Source organism: Stegastes partitus, unplaced genomic scaffold (genome assembly GCF_000690725.1).
Source record: "Stegastes partitus isolate 25-593 unplaced genomic scaffold, Stegastes_partitus-1.0.2 Scaffold684, whole genome shotgun sequence".
Lineage (NCBI taxonomy): Eukaryota > Metazoa > Chordata > Actinopteri > Pomacentridae > Stegastes > Stegastes partitus.
In genome coordinates, this window is record NW_007578415.1 from 1,510 (window position 1) to 25,812 (window position 24,303).

Sequence of the window (24,303 nt, forward strand, 5' to 3'; positions counted from 1 at the left end):
ATGCTGTAAAGCACTTTGTGTTGCTGTAGTACATGAAAGGTGCTATATCAATAAGATTTGATTTAATTTGATTTGAGTATGTGACTGTATGTAACATAATGTGTCCTCTTTCCAGTTTGTGGTAATATGAGTGACTGACAGAGATGGCAAAAGTACTCACATTCTTTACTTAAGTAGAGATACTTGTGTAAAAATAGAGTCAGGTAAAAGTAAAAGTACTTACTCAACTCCTTTACGTAAGTAAAAGTACAAAAGTACAGGTTCAGAAATGTACTGCAGTACAAAAGTAAAGATTAGCAATTACGTTTTAGCTTCAATGATATGCAATACCTCCTTTGATAAATAAATGCGGGTTGGCTGAGGCTCAGAGCACGGCTGTAAAATTTCAGGCCAATCAAAGCACACACAGGCCAGTTACACAGCACGTCTCGTATTCTGGTGTTTTATGGCGTTGTGGCCGAATTCAGGGGGGCGCCATTTCCACGTCGTCAGACTTGTGCGGACCATTTTACTAACGTTTAATCACCACCTCCTGTAGTTTGTGCTGGCCAAATTTCAAGTGTGTACGACCTTCCCTGTAGGAGGAGATAGATTGTGAAAATGGCCAAAAATGTCCAGAAGTCACCCACAATCGCCAAAATTGTCACTGTGTTTTTTTCAAAATGGCGGACTTCCTGTTGGGTTTAGGACTTGGTGCTGATTGACTTTTTTGTGCGTCCTGACCTGCTACACATGCCCAGCGAATCTTGTCAGTGTAGGTGAAATGACCTTCCGACAATATTCAGTTGAATGCAAAAAACAACGCGAAAATGGACAAAATGGCCATTGATCAAAATTGGACGGGCCACCGTTTCCAAATCGGGCTTCATCTGCGGAGCGTTTGAAGAACTTTTAATCACCACGTCATGTAGTTTGTGTAATAATAATAATAATAACAATCACAAGGGTTACAATAGGGTCCTTGCACTGGTGTGCTCGGACCCTAAAAATAAAGGGCAAACCTGTTTTGCTCTATAAAATGTGGGCCTCTATACTTGGACTATTTCGGTGATTATAGGACCCATAGAGACAGATTCCCAGACTAGAGAATTTCACCTAAAAACAAAACAAAATCCCTCCTAGACTTGCAATAATCTTTATTTGCCTTAAGTGTGGTTGGATCAGTTGTAGATCCTATTTTCAGGAAGTGTATGTGTGTGTATGTATATAAACTGGTGTCTTCCAGAGATTTACATTACATCAAAAATCCTTTCTTCACCTCCAATTTCTAATTTTTTCCTCCAATTTTTACAAAACACATAAAAAAATATACATCAACACTAATTGCAGATCATAAGTAAACCTTTGTCAGTTATGAAGTTACACCAAAAGCATTTATATCATAAATCATAGTCGGCACCCAACGGTAGAGAGAGAGAGAAGATGCACAAATATGTCAGTGTGGCAAAAGACTTTATTGCATACATGTCGAGCACACAAACGCCCATGTGTCCTTCTACTGCAGCACAGCTTCAATGAACAGACTATTAAATAGTCTTCAGCAGTTAAAACACACAAAAAAATCCTTGATCATGTTCTCGAGAACCGATAAAAAACAAACAATAAAGCCTGGATGTTTGTAGTAGACAGACAGAGAAAGAAATCATTTGTAGGCGTTGGCTTTATGTTTGGGCAAAAAGTTGAAATTCTTCGGTACAGGTCCGAGCAGCATTTCGCTGGAGAGGGAAGAATACCACGGAAGACGTTAGAATCACATGAATCTATCTCGTAACAGTGCAGCTTTATTTTGAAGGGTGATCTTGCGAGTTGAGACGGTTTGCTGCTCACCTGATCCTAACCCAGTCCCCAACGTTCTGACTGGCCATCAGTGACTCCAGATAGTTCCTGCCCATGTAGTACGGAGGTCTCTCATTGATCTTCTGAGGCACTCGCTCCAACAGGCCCACGGGAATATATCTAAGAGAGAGACGGACGAAGGAAGGAAGGCAATGGTTAATTTCACTCCAGCCTACTTTTTAGCAAGTATTCCATGTAGATGTCAGATTCTGTTTGATGGCTTTGTCGCCGTTTTTTAAAAGACATCACTCCTTCTGGCCTAAATTACTGAGTGGAGCTGGAATCCAGGACATATAGATACGTTTTCAGTTACACTGAGGCTATTTAAAGCCAATAATTATTTGTCAAATGCGCATTTAAAGCTACCAGTAGTCCCCACAGGCTCACAAACCGATGGCATTCCCCAAAAGAGCACAACAAACACTGGGTTTATTCTCTATTAAAAATATAATACATTACTTTTACATTTTTGCAGCAGAACAAAAACAAAATACACCACCTGCACATGAAGGAGAGCCACTCCAGCATGAAGGTGCGCGTCTTCTCCACGCCTCGAGTGTCGGAGCCCCAGTGCTCCAGGCCAAAGTTGGTGAAGTCCTTGAGGACCTCCAGTCGCTCACTGGACGAGATGTCCCAGTGTCGGTTCTCCTTGATCTCAGTGAAGATCCACGGCTTAATGAGAGCACCCCTGAACAACAACAAAAAAATAGTCAAATGTCGGATTTCATATTTTTACTCTTGTTTTAAATTCAAGCTCAAGGCAAAGAAAGACGGCAGCATAGAACAGAGGAGCTCCTCTGGTCAGGATTCTGTGTGTGTAGAATATCCTAGTGACAGTAGTTGAGAAAGCACAAATGATGGAATGGGAGGTAGACAAAACAGAAACACCACAGAAGACCACCTACGTCACAGTTGTACATGTTGGCGTTAAGGTGACTGACAATTCCCTCGTATGAGTTTCAAAACTATCCATAATGAGTCTGTGGCCTCGTTTACACATAACCGGGTATAATCCCATGTTTACTTCCGTAAACACTGAGCACGCTCGCTGCGTGTGACGTCATCGTGTCCTCTTCTGTGCATGCGGGACACTTTTGGGTCGTATGAAGTTCACACAGCAGATCACATACAAGTCGCATTTAATTGGAAACGTGAACAAACTCACAATGAATCAGATTTCACAAAAAAATCCGAATTAAGCATTAAGTCCTGCAGTGTGAACGTAGCCAATCTGTGGGATTGTTCAGTCAGATAATCCCTTGTTATCCTTATTTGTGACATAAAATGTCATGTTGGAGTCAGAATCCAAGGCTGTCGGTATGTTAAGGCTGTTTTTATGGGTTCCGTTTGTTTTTCCTAAAAACCTGTCGGATAGCAGGTTTTGGATCGTTAAGGGTCACGACTGTACTTCCTGTTACTTCAATGGGGCGAGGGTCGTTTGTTTGGATCGACAGAGAAGTGGAGCTGCTCCTGAATGTGGTGTTAAGAGTACAAAACAAGTAAAACAGCGTCCATTTCTATCGCAGCAGCTAAACTGGTCGCACACATGTGACGCTGATGACGCTTTTGTTGCATACTATGACGTCAGACTCCGTCTCCTCCCGCCTACATGCAAACGTAAAGACGGAGTTTTTCCAAATCTCCACTTTGGCAGGAGTTTTCAGATGTGACCGTTTTCGGTGACTCGTAGCTTCGTTTGCATGTAAACCAAAGGCCCATTGAAATATCACCGTTTTTGCTACGTGTAAACGGGGTAAACTCAGTTTCATAACTTCACTCATTAAATCTGCATCTAAGTGAATGGATATATGTCTAACTGCACTGGGACACAGTGTAATTTGTTTGCAAACTGGAGCTTTTGTCTCTGTTGTTACTGAAAAAGACAAAAGGCTAAACCTGGCTGTATCAATGCCAAATATTTACTTGGTTTGTAAGACTTTTCTGTAATCATGTAAAGTGATTCCAACCTGGCAATCATGATACCAGACACTCCGGTCTCTCTCGCTTTCATTGCATCTTCATAGGACAGAATGTCTCCGTTACCTGGAACAGTAAAAACAAGCCGCTTTAGTTCATCACATCAAGAACCAAAACTTATTGTGCAACCTTGAGATAGCCAAATTAAATACTTTGGAGTTCTTTACATGTTGGAAGAGGTTCTTTTTCTTGCACTTTGCCACTTTATTAATTTGCTTTAGATGCAGTCTTTACAAATCCACGTACCAAAAAGTGGGACAGGGCTGGCCAGCTTAGCACACGTGGTGATGTAGTCCCAGTCGGCTAGCTTTGTGTAGCGCTGCTCCCTCGATCTGCCGTGCAACTGTGAGAAACTGATCGCGTCAGTGGTTTGGCATCGCTTGAAGCTGAGTCCCGTTTATACGCAGATATGAACACACAAAGAACTGAAAAAAATGTGCTTGTAAAAACATCACAACATAACAAAGGGTGTGTTTAATAAGAGCCAAACATCGTAAAATAGGACCACGTTAAACGTGTCAACACTTTTTACAGGTTAAATTTAAAATGTCATCACATTCTGATTATTATTAGATGAGTCACTGGGTTTGTAAGTGTTTCTGTAACTCTGAGTCTGTAAGTTAGGTGCGATTTCCCTTGTTTTCATGTTTTACAAGTCTCTTGTCATGACTGTTAAATATGATTTCTAACAGTCGGTGCTTCTTCACACTGCTCACACCCACCTCTCCTTTATTTGTGCTGCTATTAACAAAAGACTTACTGTGATCATGGAGACACCCCAATCCTTCATCTCAGGGATCAGTTTGTGTGCTATGTTGGACTTCTCCTGAACACCAGTGCGGATCTTCACCGTTAAAGGGACATCGAGGACCTAACAGGGTGAAAAGCTCATGGTTTCACTCAGGCTTCAACTTAAGTGTCTGTGTGTGTGTGTGTGTGTGTAATCCAAGTCAAAGAAATGTGATTGCTTCCATAGAGCTATATTTGCAATTTGGTTATTTCATTTTCTCCACACAGTAACAAAACTCTCTAACAGCGTGATTAGGTTCATTTTGTCTACTCTGATTTTCGGTGTAAGGTTTCTTTTTTTTGTCAGACAATGAGTATATTTTTTTAGCTAGGAGCAGTTTTTACTTTGACACGTTTCGACTGTCACTTCAGTCTTCCTCAGAAACGCCATCTGACGTCTGTCGTGCTGTAACTCCAGGAAACCACCAGCTGATAAAGACACGACGGACGTCAGATGACGTTTCTGAGGAAGACTGAAATGACAGTCGAAACATTTATCCATCATCTACACACCGCTTAATCCTCATTAGGGTCGTGGGGGGCTGGAGTCTATCCCAGCTGACTCAGGGTGAAGGCAGGGGACCCCCTGGACAGGTCACCAGTCTATCACAGGGCTACACTTAGAGACAGACAACCAAGCACACTCACATTCACACCTACGGACAATTTAGAATCACCAATTAACCTCAACATGTCTCTGGACTGTGGGAGGAAGCCGGAGAACCCGGAGAGAACCCACGCTGCACGGGGAGAACATGGAGACTCTACGCAGAAAGATCCCAGTGCCCCCACCGGGACGCGAACTGGCAACCTTCCAGCTGCGAGGCAACGGTGCTAACCACCTTGCAGTCGAAACATGTCAAGGTAAAAACAGCTCCTATCTGAAAAAAAAAACACTCATTGTCTGACAGGAAAAGAAACTTTATAACCAAACTCCCCTTGAACAGTCAATAACAAAAGATTGCTTTCACTGAGAAAACTATAAATGATGCCTTAATCTGAATCTGAAACTTACATTTCTGTAAAAACACATACTTACATAGTTCATTCCTTTGACTATCTGTTCAAACTTTCTGGTGCGCGTCATCAAGCCGCAGCCTCCGCCCTGATGAGGGAAAGCAAATAAAGGCCATCTGTTAAAGACATACTGCTGTTTAACACCACCGGCTAAATGCTGGTGTCTGTCTCACGCTGTTTTATAAAACAGAAAGTGCAGCAGACTGTAAAAACCTCACTCATCATAACATGTTGTTCACCTTAAACGACCTCCCTTATTTACCTGCACTGATTTATGTCTTTGACGTCATCCCAGGTTCTTAAAACTTCTATTTCAGGTGTAAAAAATAAACACTTAAATGGGAGATGATTTCAAAATGTAAAGGTAGTTGGTAATGTAGCTACAAAGTACTTTATTTACTGATTGAGTTTGTGTTGACTTTGTGCTTCATGCTTCCTTTCAATAACACAATTGTTGGCCTCCTGGTCACAGTGAACCAAACCAAAATACAAGCCTCAAGAGTAGAAATGGATAGAAGCAAACAAGAAAAAAAAAAAAGCCTGAAAAGGGCACCCTGGTTAGGTAAGTGTACCTTCTTGTAAACAAGATCGATGGGGCATCCGGAGTTGATGTCCACAAAGTCAACATCTGTGTTGTTGTTGATGAGTTCTGCACATCTGGTCATGGTGTCGGGGAAACAGCCTTCCACCTGGAGACACAATTCAGACTTAAAAATTAAGGCCATCTTTACTTTGACGCAAAACCTTAAGCTCACAGAAAAGAAAGACGTTAACAAAACCTACAGGATGTGTTTACAATGTCACATAGCAAGACTTCTGAATAATTTAAATCTAAGATGTCATCACCTGGACACCAAATATGTCTTCACTTTCGTGCCTCTTCAGCAGAGCCCACTCCGACTGCTGACCCTGCAGCAGATTCGTGCACATGGCCATCTCTCCACAGGTGATGTCTGCACCGAAGCGCTTGCACACACGACGGAAAGGCAGATTTCCACACTGACGAAATAAAGACAAAACATTCAGTGAAGGTCAAACCTCATTGTAAGCCAGCATACAATTTCACCAGCTATGTAACTGGCTCATCAAAGAATATTTAAACTATTTTAATATTTAGCTACATCAGAACACATCTACTAATACGTTCAGTCCAGTAGTACTTACAGTTGTTAGAGGAGCGAGGTAGAGCTTGTCTGTGAAGTCCACCTGGAACAAAAGAGACGCCTTGTTAGACAGGAACTGGCAGTGATTAAATTCATGTAAATATATCAGTAATGGATGACTTCTAATTATTTGACTATTATATTATATATTGATTATTTATTTATCCTGTCAAAGGATTGTGATGTTTTTCTTGCTTTTGGATTTTGGATTAAAGACTTTACCTGCTTCTTTTCACATGAGCGCAACTTGATGACGTCTGCATCAGTCAGCGGGCCAACAGTCTTCACCAGAGGCTGTTTATCTGGGCTGGCCTGCAGCTGGTGGCAAAGAAAACAAGTAGAAACACCAGCAGCACACCATACAACATACTACATGTGCCCTCTACAGTCCAGCGATAGAGTGGGCAGTAAGAGGCAGAGGACAAGGCTGTACCTCTGCTCCAGTTGATGCATGTTGCTTCTCTCCAGCTGGATCTGCAGGTACTTCAGCAGCACAAGCGTTACCTGGGTGAGATTAAAGACCACATTACATCACCTCATTTAAATCGGATTCAAAATCTAGTTTTATACATCGATGCTTTGATCAAATGTCTCTGTGTCTGATGAAAATAAATAATTGGAAACTGTGTACTGCACTCACAAAGTAATGAGTTATTGAGTGCATTTGTCTTCTCAACATTAGCTGATTAAATCAAACATCACATCAATGCAAGACAAACAGGCGATTAACTCTTGAAGAGACTCTACACATCAAAAACTGTTTACAGGTCCAGTGGAGTATGGATGCATTTCTAAACAATGTGGAAAGCCTTTGTGGCTCCAGAGGAAGCTGATTAAATCTGATCAACGGCATCGAATCAAGTCATTTTTGGCTCAAGCTTACATAGCTGCTGCTTTAACAACACACCTGAATTGTTGATAAAACTATTTGCAGTCATTGTGGGTAATGTAGGAAGCAGGTTTTCATCATGAAGAAGTGGAGTAAAAAAGATGATGGAGTACTCTTTAACTTTCAAACAGGACCAACAGATTCATGCTTAAGAGAAAGCCAGTCAGTAAACACTAACAATAGCAGGGTTGTGTTGACAGCATTCTTTAAAAAAAAGTAAAATCAATCCATCCAAACCATCACTTCTCTCACCGTTCCCTTGCTGTTCTCTCTTGTCTTTGTAATTTGCCAGTGTTTTCAGGTAATCTGCCGACTTCTTGAAGGCCACCGAGCGCTTCCTCAGACGATTCTGGAGGTCTTTGCTCAAGCTGTTCTTCACCACGACCCTGCCTTCATAAGCTTTAATCACATCTGCCTTCTCCATGGTTTTGAAGTCAGGCGTAGTGTGCGCCTTGGCATAGCGGCAGGCGAGACCGTACGTGCACTTTCCGAATGTTTCATAGAGGTAGCAGCTTTCCCCGATGTCAGCGGGCTTTGAGGCCAAGTAGTCTGCAACGTTGTGGTGAAAATGGCATTTGTCTCCAAAGGGGCATTCCCTGTTCTGCGTGGATGGGAAAATCAGAACAATAATTATCAGTGGACAGCGATCAAAAACTACTACACGAGGTATTTGTGAAGAGCCAGAGTGAGCTTCACACCTGGATGACTGAGAGACACAGTCGTTTCTCATCATAGGTGGTCGGCTTAATGTGCGGTCTCGACTTGTTCTGTCCCCGAAGCCGTTTGCTGTCTGGTTTCCCTGCACTGTTTCTATCGTCAGAGTCCAGTTTGAGCTTTTTGGGTTCGGGTTCCTCATCAGATGCTTTTGGCTCATCAGCGGTGTCATTTTCACCTCCTTTGGAGCCCTGCCACTCTGAGTCTACAAACCTGTGAAATTTGTCTTTGGTGGTAAGAAATCTGCAAAGACAAGAAAGAAAAAAAAAAAGAAAAGAAAAGATTTAATCATCCTGCGGTTTAGGGTGATGTTCAACACGATAACACGATACTTGGAAACAGTAGACGTGTCCATAAGCATGAACTGTACTCATATTGGAAAACAAAGTTTACTTAACAGACACTAATGTTTCACAACACATAGGGGCAATGGAGGAGCTTGTTAATGCAAGCAAAAATCCTAAAAAATTAGTAAATCTCAAAAAATTGTTAAGAAAAAAAAGTTCTAGACTGGGCTGCAAGGTGGTTAGCACCGTCGTCTCGCAGTTAGAAGGTCACCAGTTTCTATCTTGGTGAGGACACCCGGGATCTTTGTGCGAGGAGTCTCCATGTTCTCCCTGTGCAGTGTGGGTTCTCTCCAGGTTCACCCACATGGTCAAGAAACATGTTGAGGTTAATTGGTGATTCTAAATTGTCCGTAGGTGTGAATGTGAGTGTGCTTGGTTGTCTGTCTCTAAGTGTAGCCCTGTGATAGACTGGTGACCTGTAGGTCAGCTGGGATACCTAGTGAGGATTAAGCGGTGTATAGATGTTGGATGGATGGATGGAAGTTCTAGACCTTTGGAAAGCCAGTTTCCCTTCTCTGTATTAAGGGAAATTAATGTGACACTACAATCTCTTCTTATTAGAAATGGAAAGGCACTGTGTATAACTCCTACACACTGACTGTATAGACTGTATACAAAGACAACGCGCACTTTGTACACAACATTCAATCAATATATAGCACGGAGATGGTCAAGACACAACATGTGTGCGGATCATTTTGCAAAGCAGTGCAACATCAGCACCTTGAGTTTTATTTCATTTCATACAGCTTTCGTGCAACTACGGTGTAATTTAGACATCTTACTTAATGTGTCGCTGTTCTTCTGCTGTACCAGTCAATTAATTCGTCATTTCTCTCACTATAGATCTTTATTGCCTCATAAATTACGTCTTTTACGGTAAAGCTGCTGGAGTGACTACTGACAAAGCCTAGCTTGTCCCTGTAACACAGAACCAAGGTTAAACCCACATTCAATGCCACGAGTCAAGCTCCTTCAATAGCCTTTCTGCTGACAGTGTGGTTCTGTTGGCTTCATCAGACAAAGCAGCAGGCAGCGTGAAATGTGGGGGTGGTGCAGCGCCTCCACGTTTAAGTCATTGTAGTCTGTTGGAATAACATGGAGAGCTCTCTTTGTTTAGGAGCCCAAATGGCCAGCTTACCTTTTGCATAAACGTGATGAGGGTGCTCAGTCAGATGCAAAGACGTGTTGGGTTGCTAATAGATTAACAGGAAGGAGTGTATGTCTGAAAGGGGCCGTTGATGAAGCCTGCCATGCTGTGCATTTCATGTCTGAAAAGCTCTTTAATAGCTCAGGCCTAGTAACAAGAAACTCTTTGTCAACTACCAATCCTCCTGTTGTCTGCATGTGTTTAATAAATAAGGGAAATAGCCTTGAACAGCTGAAAGCAACAAACTGAACTGCCATTCTGTGTGTGACAGCTCATCGGTCTGATATGTAGACGAGTAGGGCTACACACTGTGACTAGCCATTGCACTCCGTTCATCGTGCTTCCTCTGAGATAACTATAAGAATTTAATAAGTTACCTGCGTTGTAATTGTTTTACTTTGACAGATGCGTGCAACTCTCTATTTCTTTGGAGACCCTCATATGGATCCTGCTGCTGTCTGACGCTGCAGACATTTACTAAACTCAGAGGAAGTCGTCTTAAACAGCTGGAAAGACAAAACTTCAGCTTTTGTTAGTGTCATGTGTAGGAAAACAAATCAGCCCCAGATAACATCCTCACATACATGTAACCAACACATATCTACTACTGACTACAAACAGACTGTCTTTGGTGTATTCAGCAGGTTATATCCGTAGACAGTCTCCTATACCTCCTACTGTTCTCATTTTTCATGTCATCACCTCTTTGTCCGCCACATCCCTCAGTCTCCTCATCATTTGCCATTGTGTTCATGCACACCACCGTATACAACTAACTGCTGTATAGACATACTGTCCCAGTCTCACACTTCCTCTCTGCATAAAATATATTTGTTTTTTTAAATTTAAACTTTATTTGTGTAGCACCTTTAAGAACAGGATTCACAATATGCTTTTACATCATAAAGAAATCCAACACACAGTGAGACAAGGCGGCACAGGACAACAATGCGTATAAAAAGTGCAGGAGAACACTCAAAATATAAAAATACACACAATAAAAATGGAAAAAAGAACAGGTTGGGTCATTATTGGAAGGTTTATTATAATAAAACTAGGACAACTGATTGAAAAGACATCACAGAGGGGAATTAAGATAAAAGCTGAAGATAAAAGTAGATTAATAAAGAGAAAAGAGAGAAGGACAGCAGGCGGTACCGATTTAAAAAGGGAAAAGAAAATCTAAAAGAGAACATCACTCAAATGCGAGTCGATAAAAGTGGGTTTTAAGCAGTGATTTAAAAGAACTGAATCTGCAAGCCTTGTTTCCTCAGGTAGGTCGTCCCACAAGCTGAGGGGCCCTCACAGAATAGAACCGATTACTTATCAAAATAGTTGGTGTTTGATTTATTAGTTGACAACTAATTGATTAATTGCTGCACCTCTGTCTTGGAGCTTGCGAACAAAAGGGAGACTAAAATGAATTATCGTCTGCCACAAACGGCTGGTTACTCACTGTGGTTTGATTGCGGCTTCACCCTTCACTGCCACATCTGTCCTTTTTTCAGCAGTTTCTTCTGCTGCTGTCTCCATCACAGCTTCAGACGTTTCTCAAAGTTGTTTCCTGAAAGATTTTAACACAAAAATTTTGAATCAAACTGCAGCATACAGGGCCAGTGATCATTTTCTCATCCTGTGCTATGATTGAAATCACAATGTGAGAAGTGTTCAAGGTGTTCAAGGCTACTGTTTTAGACAAAGGCAAGGATCTATTCATCTGTCATTACAGTCCTGCCTTAAACCTCTATTTTATTGTGTTCTGGGACTTCATATATCAACTTTTTCTTCTAACTAGCACTAGTGTCCCTTGTGAACTATGTAAAGAATCAGTTTCCAAGATTACTACTGAATACATTATTAACACAATTTAAAATCAATGTTATTAACCTAGAAGATAAACCCTTATCACATGAGCTTGTAGCCAAAACTGGCAACCCTGCTCTAGCTTAAATTAATTTTATTACATGGCACATTTTTACATATACATGCAGCTCTGCTGGTCATCATGAACAAGCACTTATTGTCATGTGGATCATGAGCTAAGCATAGAAAGAAAGTGGGATGACCTAATTTTTGCATTGAGCACAGTATCTTGTATTTTATATTCAATTAACTTGAAAATTTCAATTTTCAGGTTAAAATATAAAGGTCACTAGGTTGTGCTAAATCACCAAAGCTTGGATACTAAAGACACAATGGGATAAATACAACATCCAAATCGCACTAGCTGCAATTTTAGTTGAGTTTTTCTTATAAATCTGACCGCATCATGCGTCTTATTTTGTTATCACAGATTTAACTGACCTCCATATTGCATTTGACTTAACTTTATACGAGCTCAATTTAACTTCCATGTAAGTAGTGTGTTTAGTGAAGCTTAACAATTCATATTAGCCGAGTTACTTACCTGTTATTTCCGAGGTTGTCAAAGTAAACAGCTACGGTAACATGCTTCGCTCCAGCAGTGAAGTTAAACGCAACTCTGCTAACAAGCTAACAGCTAACGTAGACGCGTCTTTAGCAGCTGCTGGGCTAACACGTTTCACGACAATTTATAGCGATTTACAGTCGTGTCAAAAGTTACATGCAAAAAACACAAAAACATACAGTTAACTATGAGGACACTTCTGTCTCACAGCCTAACATGCACAGCAACAACCCAACATCGTGAGGACACGAGTGTGCAGCGGGTTAGCGAGGCTCGTGGTAAACATGCCGGCAAACATTGGTTCCGCATCACCTCAGAACCTCTACAAATGAATCTTTAATAGGTCTGTAGTTCAGGGATTTAACATGGAATGATTACCTCAACAATTCTAAATATGCACACCAAAATACATCTTCTGCATTGCTTATTAAACAAATCATATCAGTAATTTCACATTTATTTGAGTACTAATGGATGAAGCATGATGTGTATTCTTTGGACACCACGTTTATTTCAAGATTGCGTCTTCACATGAACTCCAGGTACAGTTCTCCACAAGGATGTTTTCTCTCTCTCTGAGTAATACATGTGCATATAAAAGGCAGGGGGGAGTTTTGGATCTGTGTTTTAAAAAATAAAAAATAAAAATAAAATAAAGTTCTTGTCAATAAACATATTTGAGCTGAAACAATTAGCAGAAATAAGGTCATTCCTCAGTCAGCCGATCAACAGAAAAGCAGCAGCAAAGTTGATGATCAGTAGCTTAAGACATTTTGAAGTGCTAATCATTCACAAATGACAGCTTCTACGTGGGTGGGTTTGTTGTCTTTATAGTTTTATGTGTGAGTCAGTTGAATATTTTGGGGTTTTGGATCACTGGTTGAACAAAAAAGGTCATTTGTGACTTCATCTTGGGCTTTGACCAAATGATTAATCAAGAACATAACCTGCAGATTTATCTATAATGAAATAATCATTACAGCTGTGATAGTTATATTGAAATAGTTCAAAACAGATGTCAAAAATCCTGTTGTTGTCATTGGATGAAAGGATAAGGTTTTACAACATGAAACATGATTATTCTGAGGTCAAGTTGAAGGAAAACCAGCATGCAGTATCATCTAACATCATGATACAGGCAGCTACATTCAGTCATCTCGTCTCGGCAGCAAGTTTGTTTAGCTTGGCAATAAAACGCTTTTGACTACTGTCCAGGAGGGCGATGCCATTCTTCTGGAAGTCATATCCCAGTTTCTGCAGGTCTTTCAGTCGCCCTGCAATGTTCTGTGTGCTGTAGTCCAAAACCTTGGGTTTCCCCAGTATCTGCTGTATTGTTATTCCTCCTTCTAGGAGGCAATCTAACTTATTGCTCAGTGTTTCAGACCCAATGTAGAGAATGTTTGGGTAGCTGATAATCAGCTTTTTTACATCATCCTCATTACAGCCATGTGCAGTCAACCTTTGCTGAAGGCTGTTAAAGTTCTTCTTTAGATATTCATTGGAAAGGTCCACAATGTCTGCCCCATTGCCTTGAAGAAGAGCCAACAGTTCTGAATCATTCAACTTGAGAACAGATCTCAGGTTTTCTATGTTTACCTTGACTCTCTTAGTGCTTCTGATGAGAACATAGAGGTTTCTGGAAATGACAGTTTTTGCAAACTGCTCTGGGTCTTTCCCACCCAGCTCCACGCAGATATCTTCGAGAAACTCCACCATCTGTCTGTTGAGCTCTAAGCTGTTGGAGAATGTCCGCGGTGCTGTGGTCAGCATCCGATGAAGGTCTTTGCTGTTCAGTCCCAGTGAGATCAGAAAATCTATGTTCTTCTCCAGGCTCTCATTGTCACTGGTGCGGAAGAAAGATTCGGGAGAGCGATGCAGGATGGTCACAATTTCTGCATCCGTGCTGAAGATGTTTCTCCACAGCTTCCAGCGTTGTTCCAAGTGGTCAATCGAGCGGGTGATGGCACGGGGATAACGGGATATGATACTGGCAATGGATCTGCGGCTGGCACCTTTTTCTAGCAGAAACTCAGCAAGGCCATGCTCATTAGTAAAGGCTTTACGAAAGACCCCAGGCTGCCGCCGGCGTGCCATCTTCACATCAACTCCCATAACATTCAGATTCTCAAGTAGAGATTCATTCTCTGAGACAGCTGGTGGCTTTGGTTTATTTCTTGTTGTAGCACTGCAAAGCCTCCTAGGAAGGCAGGTTGATGCTAACTGTACTGGAACGAGCCCAAAGCTGCGCTGCACAATCACTGATCGATGGAGGCTGAGGAGGACCCTCACTCCAGGAACTGCTGCCATTTTTAATGAGGATGGCTACGATGTCACATCATGGTCATTTCAACTAAAAAAGAAAAACGCATGACATTATTAGCTGAATATTAATAGATGCATCTAGTCAGAGAAGCAAAACAAATGAGACTCAAGCTGAAGGCTGAACAGTTAATTGAAATATTATCAAAACCACAGCAAGGCCAAGTGCAAAAACCAGATCACAAATAGCATCATAAATGAATCACTGTGGTGCTACAGTGATGTTCTGACCTATAAATCACATTCCCCTGCCATAAGGAAACATGTTTGTTTGGCATACACAGCAGCAAAAATCACAGCATAATTTTTTATGCTTATCTGCTGTCACAGTTGGTTGTACCATACTTGGCTGTAGTTAATCAAATTATCATCACACATGGACAGAATTTTTAGCGTTGAAATCATAAATAAGGGTTGTTTTGGGAAGTGGCACATCAGATAACTAGTGACCTTCACTGTAAAATGAGAAACCAAACTATATCAGTATGCATTTATTAGCTCTCATGTTGACATAGCATATATCAGCATAACAGAATTCCTGAGATGCAGCTTTTTGATTTTTGTGTGTCACCTTAACATTTTCAGTGACCATCGCAATAATAAATGTCTGTACCCTGAACGCAACATACAGATTTAGGCTAACTATTAGCTCCACCTTTACATCAACTGTGAATTAAACTTTTAAAGCGGGGTAATGCTAAAACGAACGCATGCTAGTAATACTTGTTTAGTTAGTTAACACGTGTATTACGAGCTGTTAACTACATACACACAGCACATTGTAAACGTTTCATCCTCCGTTCAAACAGCAACTTTTTTTCGCCCCCCAAAAAATAAACGCAAAGTCCCGGTGAGCCGCACAGTCGTAGCAGTCGTACAGACTTTACGATGTAATATATGATCAATGTATCACTACTTTAAGCTTCAGTCTGTCTGTAAAAATATAAAAACTTACCGTATATCTACATTTGATTTCTCTCATGCTGGTGAGGCGACAGTTCAACCCAAAGCGGAAGTGTAAACTTGATGAATTCTCGCGAGATTTGGCAATGGAGAAAAATCCCACCTTGAACACTGTTACTCGTCAGCGCCATCAAGTGTTTTGGAGTAAGAAGCTGTTTCTAGGCTCATTTTCAACCACTAGATAGAAGCAAAGGGCTTTCATTTAGACTTTAGGATGCTGACAATATTATAAAGTAACTATAAAATAAAATAAAAAACCCAAACCCAGCTCTCTGCTCCACCTACCTCATGTGTAAAGACCAGCAACTGTATAACTATTTACACGTTATTTATTCCTTTATCATCAGAATCTGCTCAATTTGCACTAAACATTAGTTTGATTTTACACATATAGTTTCCCCCCTAATTTCACAAGTTCAAGTTCTTTTATGTTTTCTGAACATCATATCTCCGTTTCAGGCCTTCGATGCTGTGCTAGGATATCTCAGCTGCCAGGGAACGTTTGCACAGCATTGGCTAACATTAACTACAATTGCCAATATTTTATTTTTTTTTTTTAAAGAAAACATTCAAATCAAATGTTCAAAAACCCTTTAAGAATATAATGTTTCCACGGTGATAAAAAAAAGAAAAGGAAGGATGTTCTCATGTGAATGGAACACATCAAAGAATCTATAATCAGAATCCTTTAATGTCATCATACCAAAAAAAAGTACAACAAAATTGGGTGCAATCCCATTCAGTGCAAAGAACAACGATAAATTAAGAGACAAACTTTGCAAGATAAAAAAAGGACTTTTGTAGAGCCTGTAGATGTATATAAAATAACAAATAAGTGACAATAAGTATACAATGGATATAAAAATGTGAGTATTTACAATAGCAGCAAGGAACGGAGGTACCTGAGAAATGCTTGTGGTAGATTACACCTAAGTACATGTGACATATTGCAGACTGAGAGAACACTTGTCAGTAGATACAAAGGAATGGTTGTGGGAATGTAACGTATCAGTGTTTGTGGGAGTTCAGAGTGGTTATGGCTCTGAGGAAAAAACAGTTTTTTTAGTCTGTTGGTTTTTGCCCTGATGCACCTGTAGCGCCTGCCCGAGGGCAACAGGTCAAACGTATGGGACCCTCAATGTTCCACATTTTTAGAACGTGTTTTCCTCCCTTTAAGAAGAGCATTAGGGAACGTACATAAAGCTTGACTGGGATCATTCTCGTCAAATAAATTCCTTCATTAGTCAAATGAAAACAGATGGGCTGCAAGGTGGCGCAGTTGGTAGCACTGTTGCCGAAGGTTGCCGGTTCGCGTCCCGGTGAGGACACCTGGGATCGTTCTGCGTGGAGTCTCCATGTTCTCCCAGTGCAGTGTGGATTCTCTCCAGGTTCTCCGGCTTCCTCCCACAGTCCAAAAACATGTTGAGATTAATTTGTGATTCTAAATTTTCCATAGGTGTGAATGTCTCCCCTGCCTTCAACCTGAGTCAGCTGGGATGGACTCCAGCCCCCCCGCGACTCTATTGAGGATTGAGCGGTGTATAGATAATGGATGGATGGATGGATGTTTTTTTCAGGAACAATGTAAAATACGTGACCTCTGTGATTTAAGTGGTGACGATCCTTAATAAGTGCATTTCTGTTTTGCACGTGATAAAGTCAGTCACTTCTAAAGCCCTCAGAGTGTAATGAGATTTTTCAACAACGTTTTATGATACCTGGGAAGCTTCAATTGGACAATAACAGCACTATATTACGGAGTATAGCACAGGCATTAATAGTTAATTTTGTCTCAGCTACAGCTAATGCTCCTGTAGCCCCATGAGACACAGTCAGTATTGACCATGTGTTGTGGCTCACAGCCTGGCACTGACAGACCTACTGACCCATCGCCTCTCTTAACTGATGAGTCCCACCACTTATGAATATTTTAACATCGCACAGTGATATCTTCATTATGGAAATGAGCTTTCACTCTGCTGCTCAGACACTGAAGCGACTGATGTTTTAGTCACAACAGCTTCTTGCTTGATAGGCTGGACACAGTCTCAATTATATTTTGTCTCAGTCATCAACCGGTCACAGTCAAATTTCCATTTACACACCCAGATCCATTTTTCTCCAACTCGTTCAAACCACTTTGTCCCGCATTTGCATAATGATGTGACAGGGACCCTTATGGTCCGCAGTGCTGCCTGTTTCAATCATTTGTAATGCCAGACAAACGATGAGCAAAGAACTGTGCGAGACGCAGCAAAGGAGGCTGCAGCTGAATACGATCCTCCTAATTTTCTCCGTCTAAAGCGGAGACAGTCCACACATGTTGCTGTTTTTGTGCCTATTTATTCGATTTATTATTCATGACCTGTTGCAGTGTAACACATCTGCTTCCTAAGTTCTGTATCAAGCTTAACATTTGGCTTTTGCTTCAAGGGAATATAAGACACAGCTATTTATCAAACAGAGAAAAATAGAGCTTGCATCTTTGGGTAACACACACACACAAAACCAAAAGAACAAAATGATAAACGACATGCACTTCTCTGTACCCTGAAATATGAAACTTATTTTGAGAAATTATAGAAATTATACAAGCCCGTGATGTGATGTTGAAAATGTTTATTTGTCGATGATTTACTTGTCATACAGGCCTTCTCTAAGAGATTTCAACATTTCATTTTCGGACCCTGTATACATTTCTATACCCTAATGTCTTAGAAACTGTTTTAGATGTTGATAAATTCATGGACAGGAATGGAGTGACAGCATTTTGTTTAAAGATGGGCAAACAGTGGGTAAAACTGAGGATGTAAAATGTGTTGTTTTGTGGGTTTAGGGGTCTTAACAAGCTGCACAGTTTAAATTATACAAACACACATGTATTACACAAGCAGTGTAATTTTAATTTGAAATTTTTCAAATAAGTTTTAGACCAGCTTTTTGAGAAATAGCAGAAATTCTACAAGCCTTAGACATATGTGAAAAATGTTTGTTTTCCTTCTCTTACAGCCTTTCGCCAAGTAATCTTAACATTTCATTTTCACAAAGACAATCAGTCCCTGCTATTATCTGTGCTACACAATATTTCAAACAGTTTTTAAACAGTTTTAGATGTTAATTCAAATTTATAGTGGGCACGAGTGTTTCTGACATTTTTTGTCCAACACATTGACCTCAGTGAGAGTTAGATTTACAATATTGTAGGACTTTTCTTTTAAACTGCATCACTATTGAGTATCTCTCCTCACTCTGAGTCGTCCTTTAATAAAAAGCTAAACGTTTTTATGATATGAGCTGTAATATCTGTTATTTTTCTCGCTCTGCTGACCCTCCTGAAACTGCTGGAATATGTGTGCTGTTGTGTTTTCAGCATTAAATGGATGCGTTTTGTTGTCGTGGTCTGCTTCATAAAGTTGCTCTGGTAACTGCAGACACCGTACTCCTCGAGTGAATCAATAATTCAGAAACTGTCGAAACTTTCAAATGCTCAGTGGCTCCTGTTGACGCTGTTGCACAAACAGCTCCGCTCGCAGGTGGGACCCCGTTTGGCTAGAAATGTCCAAAAGGAGATGGGTGGAATTCAAAATCTGCCAGACTATCAGCTGTTCGGCTCCCGTCAGCCGAAGACACAGACCATCTTCTCCTGCTGCTGCTGCAGGTATGTGGCAAATCAACAATTTAAGAATAGAATAGAGACTTTTAGATTTTCTTCTGTGCTTTATGAAAATCATATTTTATACAAACCATATTAACCACACGTGACAGGACTTTAGTGAAAAGATGCTTGAACATTAGGCCTGTGGGTAAAATTGAGGACATAAATTTTGTGGTTTCTGTGAATTTGGAGATTTAAACAACCTGCAGTGTTTAAATTCTAAATAACTATATTACACAGGCACAAAGAAAATGTAACAGCCTGATAAAGTAAGCGAACTAAATGTGAAATATTAAAAACAATATATTCGCTGGGTGTGAAAAATGTCGTACATCTGCAGGCTGGGGCTGCACTAAGGGTCTTTGGAGTTTTGATAAAACAAAAATCAGGTTTATTAGGGACATCAATGAAGAGAAATGGAACCAAAAGTAAGCTCCACATTTATAAAATGCAGTTTTATGGCCTAGAATGTAAAAAAAAAGCCTCCCTCCACTCGTTGAATTGCTTCTTCCAATATTTCCCTGATAAAAGAATGAATGTGAAAGATAATGAACCGGTTTGGCTGCTGTATTCTGCAGAAAATGTCAGACAACACAGAAGCAAAACCTTCAGTTTACAAAGAACATGGTGTTTTAATTCAATGCAAACTATTCATAGACCAAAGATCAGTTCCACGCGGAGTCTGTAAGTAAAATATTGTCCATCCTTTCCTTTATCTCCACCATCTGTCCTAGAAAGCGATGCCGGCCTCTCGTGTTACCTGCGGTCGCATTCAGCCGACACAGCTCAAATGTTTCCTCTTTAAAGCGGTCTGTTGCCGTATTGCTGCTCAGAATAGCCCAATCAAACGTCAGGCTGTAAAATATGAGGCGATGGCTGCAGCCTTTATAAGCAGAAAACAGCTTTGACATGAAAATATTTGGTGTTGAAAAAGAAAACTCTTAACTGGGACAGCTCTGGCAACCTCTCCTCCAGTTACCATAGAAACTGAGCAGGCGTTTTCAGCAGCATTCAGACTGCATGTAATACAGTCACATTTATGACATTGTTGTTAGATGTGTTGATATTAGCGATGAATATTATAAAAACTTAATCATCGTAACAAAATTACCGCACCAGACTACACTAAAGGATTCTGTAAAGTCTATAATGCTTCTGCAAATTCAGATTTTCAAATGTGAGTTGAGGAAAAAACAAAGTAAATTCAAAATAAGAGTCATGTGTTGTATTTGTTTAGCCCATCAACATCTGTTTGATCATTAGGCCACAGTGATGGATTGAAATTAAATACATTTACTCAAGTACTGTATTTAAATACTCTTTGTACGGATGGAGATACGTGCATGTCCACTTGATGCCACTTTATTCCTATAATGAAAAAAGATAGTTTAATTTGTCTTGTATTGGCTGCTCATAAGTCTGATGTGTCAACTGAAATCAAGTTTTTGTTTCAATCACGTCAAATGTTTTATTCTGGAGATTTTTCTGCTTCACAGTCTCACAGTAGGATATCAGCAGGAGTGACATTTTTGTGTTTATGGATAATTTCCCACAACTACTCTATGTGCATAGAGAATGTGGCGTCTGTAAGCTTTAAAGTAACTAACAAAATTTGTCAATAGGTAGAAGACAGCAGATTTACTCTGATTATTCATAGTTATTTATTTATGGTACTGTGTAACCGGGCTTTATAGGTGAACTTTCTCCCCTCAACAGTGCCTGGATCTCTTCTCCTGGACTATTTTTTTAAAGGGTCAGTCACCCAAATTACTATTAAAAAAAATGATTGAAAACTAATATTTAAGGCATACCTTTACGTAACATTATAACGTTCATAAATAAGAGTAATTCTAAGACTCACAGTGTTAGAACCACTGGTCTAACTTGCAGACACTCACTGTGATATTAATGTGAATCATGGACGAAGCACTACTGTGTGATGACCTTCCTTTGTCGAGAGCACAGTGTGTCACATTTTACATTCATTTAACTCTAAAATACCTTGAAAATGGTGTCGTTATCAGGTTAAAATCTAAAGACTGCAGGGCTTGGCTCAGATCCCAATGTGCCAAGATCCCAAAAAGGACTTTTACTTGTCAGAACTTTAGCCATAGGTTTATTGCTTTTACTTAAAGCACCTGATTCTCAAAAGATGTATTCTGCCTAGTGTTTCTGATACTGTTTACTAAGGTATGGTTACTTTTCTGTCATGCCAAATGTTTTATTGCAAACATTTTTCAGTTTCACTCTTAAAGCAGCGACATTATTCTGTGTATAGATGCTTCTGCATGACCGCTGCATGTACACAGAGGATTCAGCTTCTCTAATCCTAAAATAGCCTAAAAACATGGCAACAGGTAGCAAAGTAACAATGATAACACAGTTTGTATATTCATACAATGTATGTTCATCATCTGCTTAAGAAGACAGTTTCTGTGAACTCACTAAAATCTAAAAGCAGTATTTTTCCACATTTACAACTATTTTAGTAGCAAATCCTGGTCCAATAAAATAGTATTTAGAAACTGGAGGCATGCATTGCACATGCAGTATTAGTGTACTTCCAGTGATGTAGGAGACATCACATACCCAGTAGATAGCTCTCCCAATTAAATTTTTTGGGTATTACTAATATTATTCAAAGAAGAGTAGTTTTATGTATCTTCAAATGTGTCTAGAGGGGATGTTTAAGTAAAAAATATCAATGTATTTTTAGCAATTAATCAGAGCTTTAGTGCTGTGCGGTTTGAGTAGTGGCATTTCTGACAGTCCTTGAAGGCAGCAGTAGTGGAATGCGGGTGGGCGTGGCCGAGAAGACACCTACACGACGTCATCACAGTCGGGTCTCATGTTTACGTGGAAAACATGGCGGCGGACTACCAACAAGGAGACAGCTAACGCGAGTGCAAGTCTCTGGCAGCGAGCTGGACGCCAGACGAGAGATATTTTTTTCCCCGCCGTTAGCGTTTTAGATTTCTCTCTCAGATATTTCGTATGAAGCAGCTTCCCTCTTGTTTCAGCCACAGGGACCGCGGCCATGGAAGACGAGGAGAGGCAAAAGAAGCTGGAGGCCGGCAAAGCAAAGGTATGAATTCTCAGTTTGTCTGCTAGCGCAACTCACTGACACCGTTCTCACTGCTCTGAAGTTGTAGCCTAATGTTGTCGACAACTTGTTTTCTCTCTCCGCCGGGGCTGTCAGCTGTTTTTCGGTTCCCCCTCCCCTCGGTATCAGCTGTCAGTCCCCGCAAACGTGCGCCCCGCTCTGACAGCCGGGGGCTCGCCGGGGGGGTTAGCATAGCCGCGGCTAGCCCCGGACGCCTTTGTCATGCTGCATGCCTCACATTACTTCAGTGATTGCTTTTGCTTTTCTGGTGTGTAGGAGTGTGCATGCGGTGCTAACTTCACCATTCACAAGCTGCCACATCGGTACCAAGGGCTTATAAACGCCACCTGAAGTAACACTGACAAGCTGGTGTAACAGGATTTACAGGACGTGTCCCCACCAGCTGGAGCAGACGTTGCCCCACACGTCAAACTTGTGCTATATTGGTTTTATCAGCCAGAGGCGTTGAACAATTAGGTCAAGACATCCCCCACCCACTTCACAAACCATGCTAATGACACTGGACCCTGTTTTGCCTTGTAAACCTGGGTTGCTCCTTCTTGTTTTATGAATTTTGTGACATTGCCATGAATGTCAGTGGGATGATGAAGTACTGCATAATCTTGCAGCAGCTCTGTAATGTTTTCTTCCTCCCCATCATCTGACTTCTGTCAATGAAATGCTGCAAGGACATCTAAAGTTGAAGCTGATTTGCTAAAGAGATATTTGCCACCCTCCACCCTTGTAATATACAGTGTATTAATAATACACGCTTCAGGCATGTCGCTAATCAGATGGAGCATTTCTGTGCAACGGAGAGGGGAATTCAATTTATTTTTGATTGTAAATTAGTTCTGATCGTCACATCTCAACAAAAAGTCACATAGTTATGTTAACTGCTCTTAAAGTCCCACTGTGGTCATTGATGAAGCACATAAACTGTGTGTCAGAGTTATTTATTTCCAAGTTTTTTTGATAAAAATAATGCCTTCCTGCCTTAAAATGGCTTAGATGTTACTCTACAGCTGTTAATTCATCTACAACGTGCAGATCTATGAAGTCTTTGCCTCTCTGTTTACCCAAATCCTTATCACTCACTGCAGCTCAAACACTCTAAAACTACTCTGTGCTAGACAATGGCAACACTGGCATAATTCAACTACACATATTTAACCAATTTTTGAAGAGGTTTAATGATACAGAAAGCTGCACCCTGCAAGTTGACAGGCTTGGCTCCTTAGGTTTGTTACGTATGAAACCCTAGAAGTCTAAATCCACGTTTTTATTCAGTTTTAAGGTGGAAATCCTCGTTAACTGCTTATTTCGCTCATGTTGCATCTCCAGCATTTACAAAAGCACCACATGAACATGTTATTAAGATTAAAAAAAAAAGTATATAAAAGAGATGAAACAGCCTGCTTTTTACCAGAGGGGGTCTTTAAAATTACATTGTGCAGTTGTGGTTCTATTTAAACCTAAGACATTTACAGAAATTATTTTTAAAAAAAAAGAAAGAATCCAAATGAATTCCCTCAGGCACTCTGGTGCAGGGGCTGCACTTCAAATGCTTTCCATCCCAACAAAGATAACATCTAGCATGTAGCTCAGTGTGTCCTCTGGTCGCTCCAGATTTCATTCTCCAACTGGTGCTCTGGCTTTTAGATTTTCACAGAGGCCACACGAAAGACCATCTCCCTGGTTATGACTTTGGTATTTTGGTTTATAAAAGGCGTCTCTGTGCTGCAGACTGGTTTGACTGCTGTTTTTTTTCACACAGCACCATGCCACCATGTCCTCACATGCAGTGGAGAAACTTCACAAGATACTGCACTGAATAACTCTTTGATAGTGTTTAGGAGAGAGATCCAGGACATGTTTGTGCCGGTGGTCACAAACTCAGATGGGATTTGAGAATGTGAGCTGATAAGTGTTGCAGTCAGTCAACAATCTGTG

The 24,303-nt window shown here is 40.6% G+C and overlaps 3 protein-coding genes across 5 annotated transcripts in view; 1 reads left to right on the forward strand and 2 right to left on the reverse strand.

Annotated features, from left to right (window-relative positions):
* Nucleotides 1-1,435: 1,435 nt before the first annotated feature.
* On the reverse strand, nucleotides 1,436-12,573 carry dus3l (dihydrouridine synthase 3-like (S. cerevisiae)). Its single transcript, XM_008290562.1, has 16 exons — nucleotides 12,290-12,573; nucleotides 11,339-11,446; nucleotides 8,370-8,628; nucleotides 7,924-8,272; nucleotides 7,216-7,286; nucleotides 7,005-7,100; nucleotides 6,784-6,825; nucleotides 6,466-6,618; nucleotides 6,192-6,308; nucleotides 5,642-5,707; nucleotides 4,574-4,684; nucleotides 4,060-4,156; nucleotides 3,804-3,879; nucleotides 2,336-2,524; nucleotides 1,828-1,956; nucleotides 1,436-1,715 (listed from the first exon to the last, which is right to left on the reverse strand). The coding sequence occupies exons 2-16, from the start codon at nucleotides 11,413-11,415 to the stop codon at nucleotides 1,643-1,645; spliced, it is 1,905 nt and encodes a 634-aa protein (XP_008288784.1). The 5' UTR covers nucleotides 11,416-11,446; nucleotides 12,290-12,573; the 3' UTR covers nucleotides 1,436-1,642.
* Nucleotides 12,574-12,797: 224 nt separating this feature from the next.
* mterf1 (mitochondrial transcription termination factor 1) lies at nucleotides 12,798-15,653 on the reverse strand. Its single transcript, XM_008290563.1, has 2 exons — nucleotides 15,585-15,653; nucleotides 12,798-14,660 (listed from the first exon to the last, which is right to left on the reverse strand). Exon 2 carries the CDS (start codon nucleotides 14,615-14,617, stop codon nucleotides 13,463-13,465), a length of 1,155 nt encoding a protein of 384 aa, XP_008288785.1. The 5' UTR covers nucleotides 14,618-14,660; nucleotides 15,585-15,653; the 3' UTR covers nucleotides 12,798-13,462.
* Nucleotides 15,654-22,116: 6,463 nt separating this feature from the next.
* The window catches only part of akap9 (A kinase (PRKA) anchor protein 9), a 76,372-nt gene continuing 74,185 nt past the window's right edge, over nucleotides 22,117-24,303 (forward strand). For all 3 annotated transcript variants that reach the window (XM_008290567.1, XM_008290568.1, XM_008290569.1), the window contains exon 1: nucleotides 22,117-22,332. In XM_008290567.1, coding sequence (XP_008288789.1) covers nucleotides 22,285-22,332 — 48 coding nt within the window. In that variant the 5' untranslated portion in view covers nucleotides 22,117-22,284. The remainder of the gene's footprint in view (nucleotides 22,333-24,303) is intronic.

What these genes read in the sequence shown, in the direction of transcription:
- dus3l (XM_008290562.1), bottom strand. Translation starts at nt 11,415, where the DNA reads ATGGAGACAGCAGCAGAAGAAACTGCTGAAAAAAGGACAGATGTGGCA. An exon ending in GCTCATGTGAAAAGAAGCAG is followed by an intron (nt 6,826 to 7,004) that starts GTAAAGTCTTTA and finishes CTTTTGTTCCAG; the next exon opens with GTGGACTTCACAGACAAGCT. An exon ending in TCTGGTATCATGATTGCCAG is followed by an intron (nt 2,525 to 3,803) that starts GTTGGAATCACT and finishes GTTGTTGTTCAG; the next exon opens with GGGTGCTCTCATTAAGCCGT.
- mterf1 (XM_008290563.1), bottom strand. Translation starts at nt 14,617, where the DNA reads ATGGCAGCAGTTCCTGGAGTGAGGGTCCTCCTCAGCCTCCATCGATCA.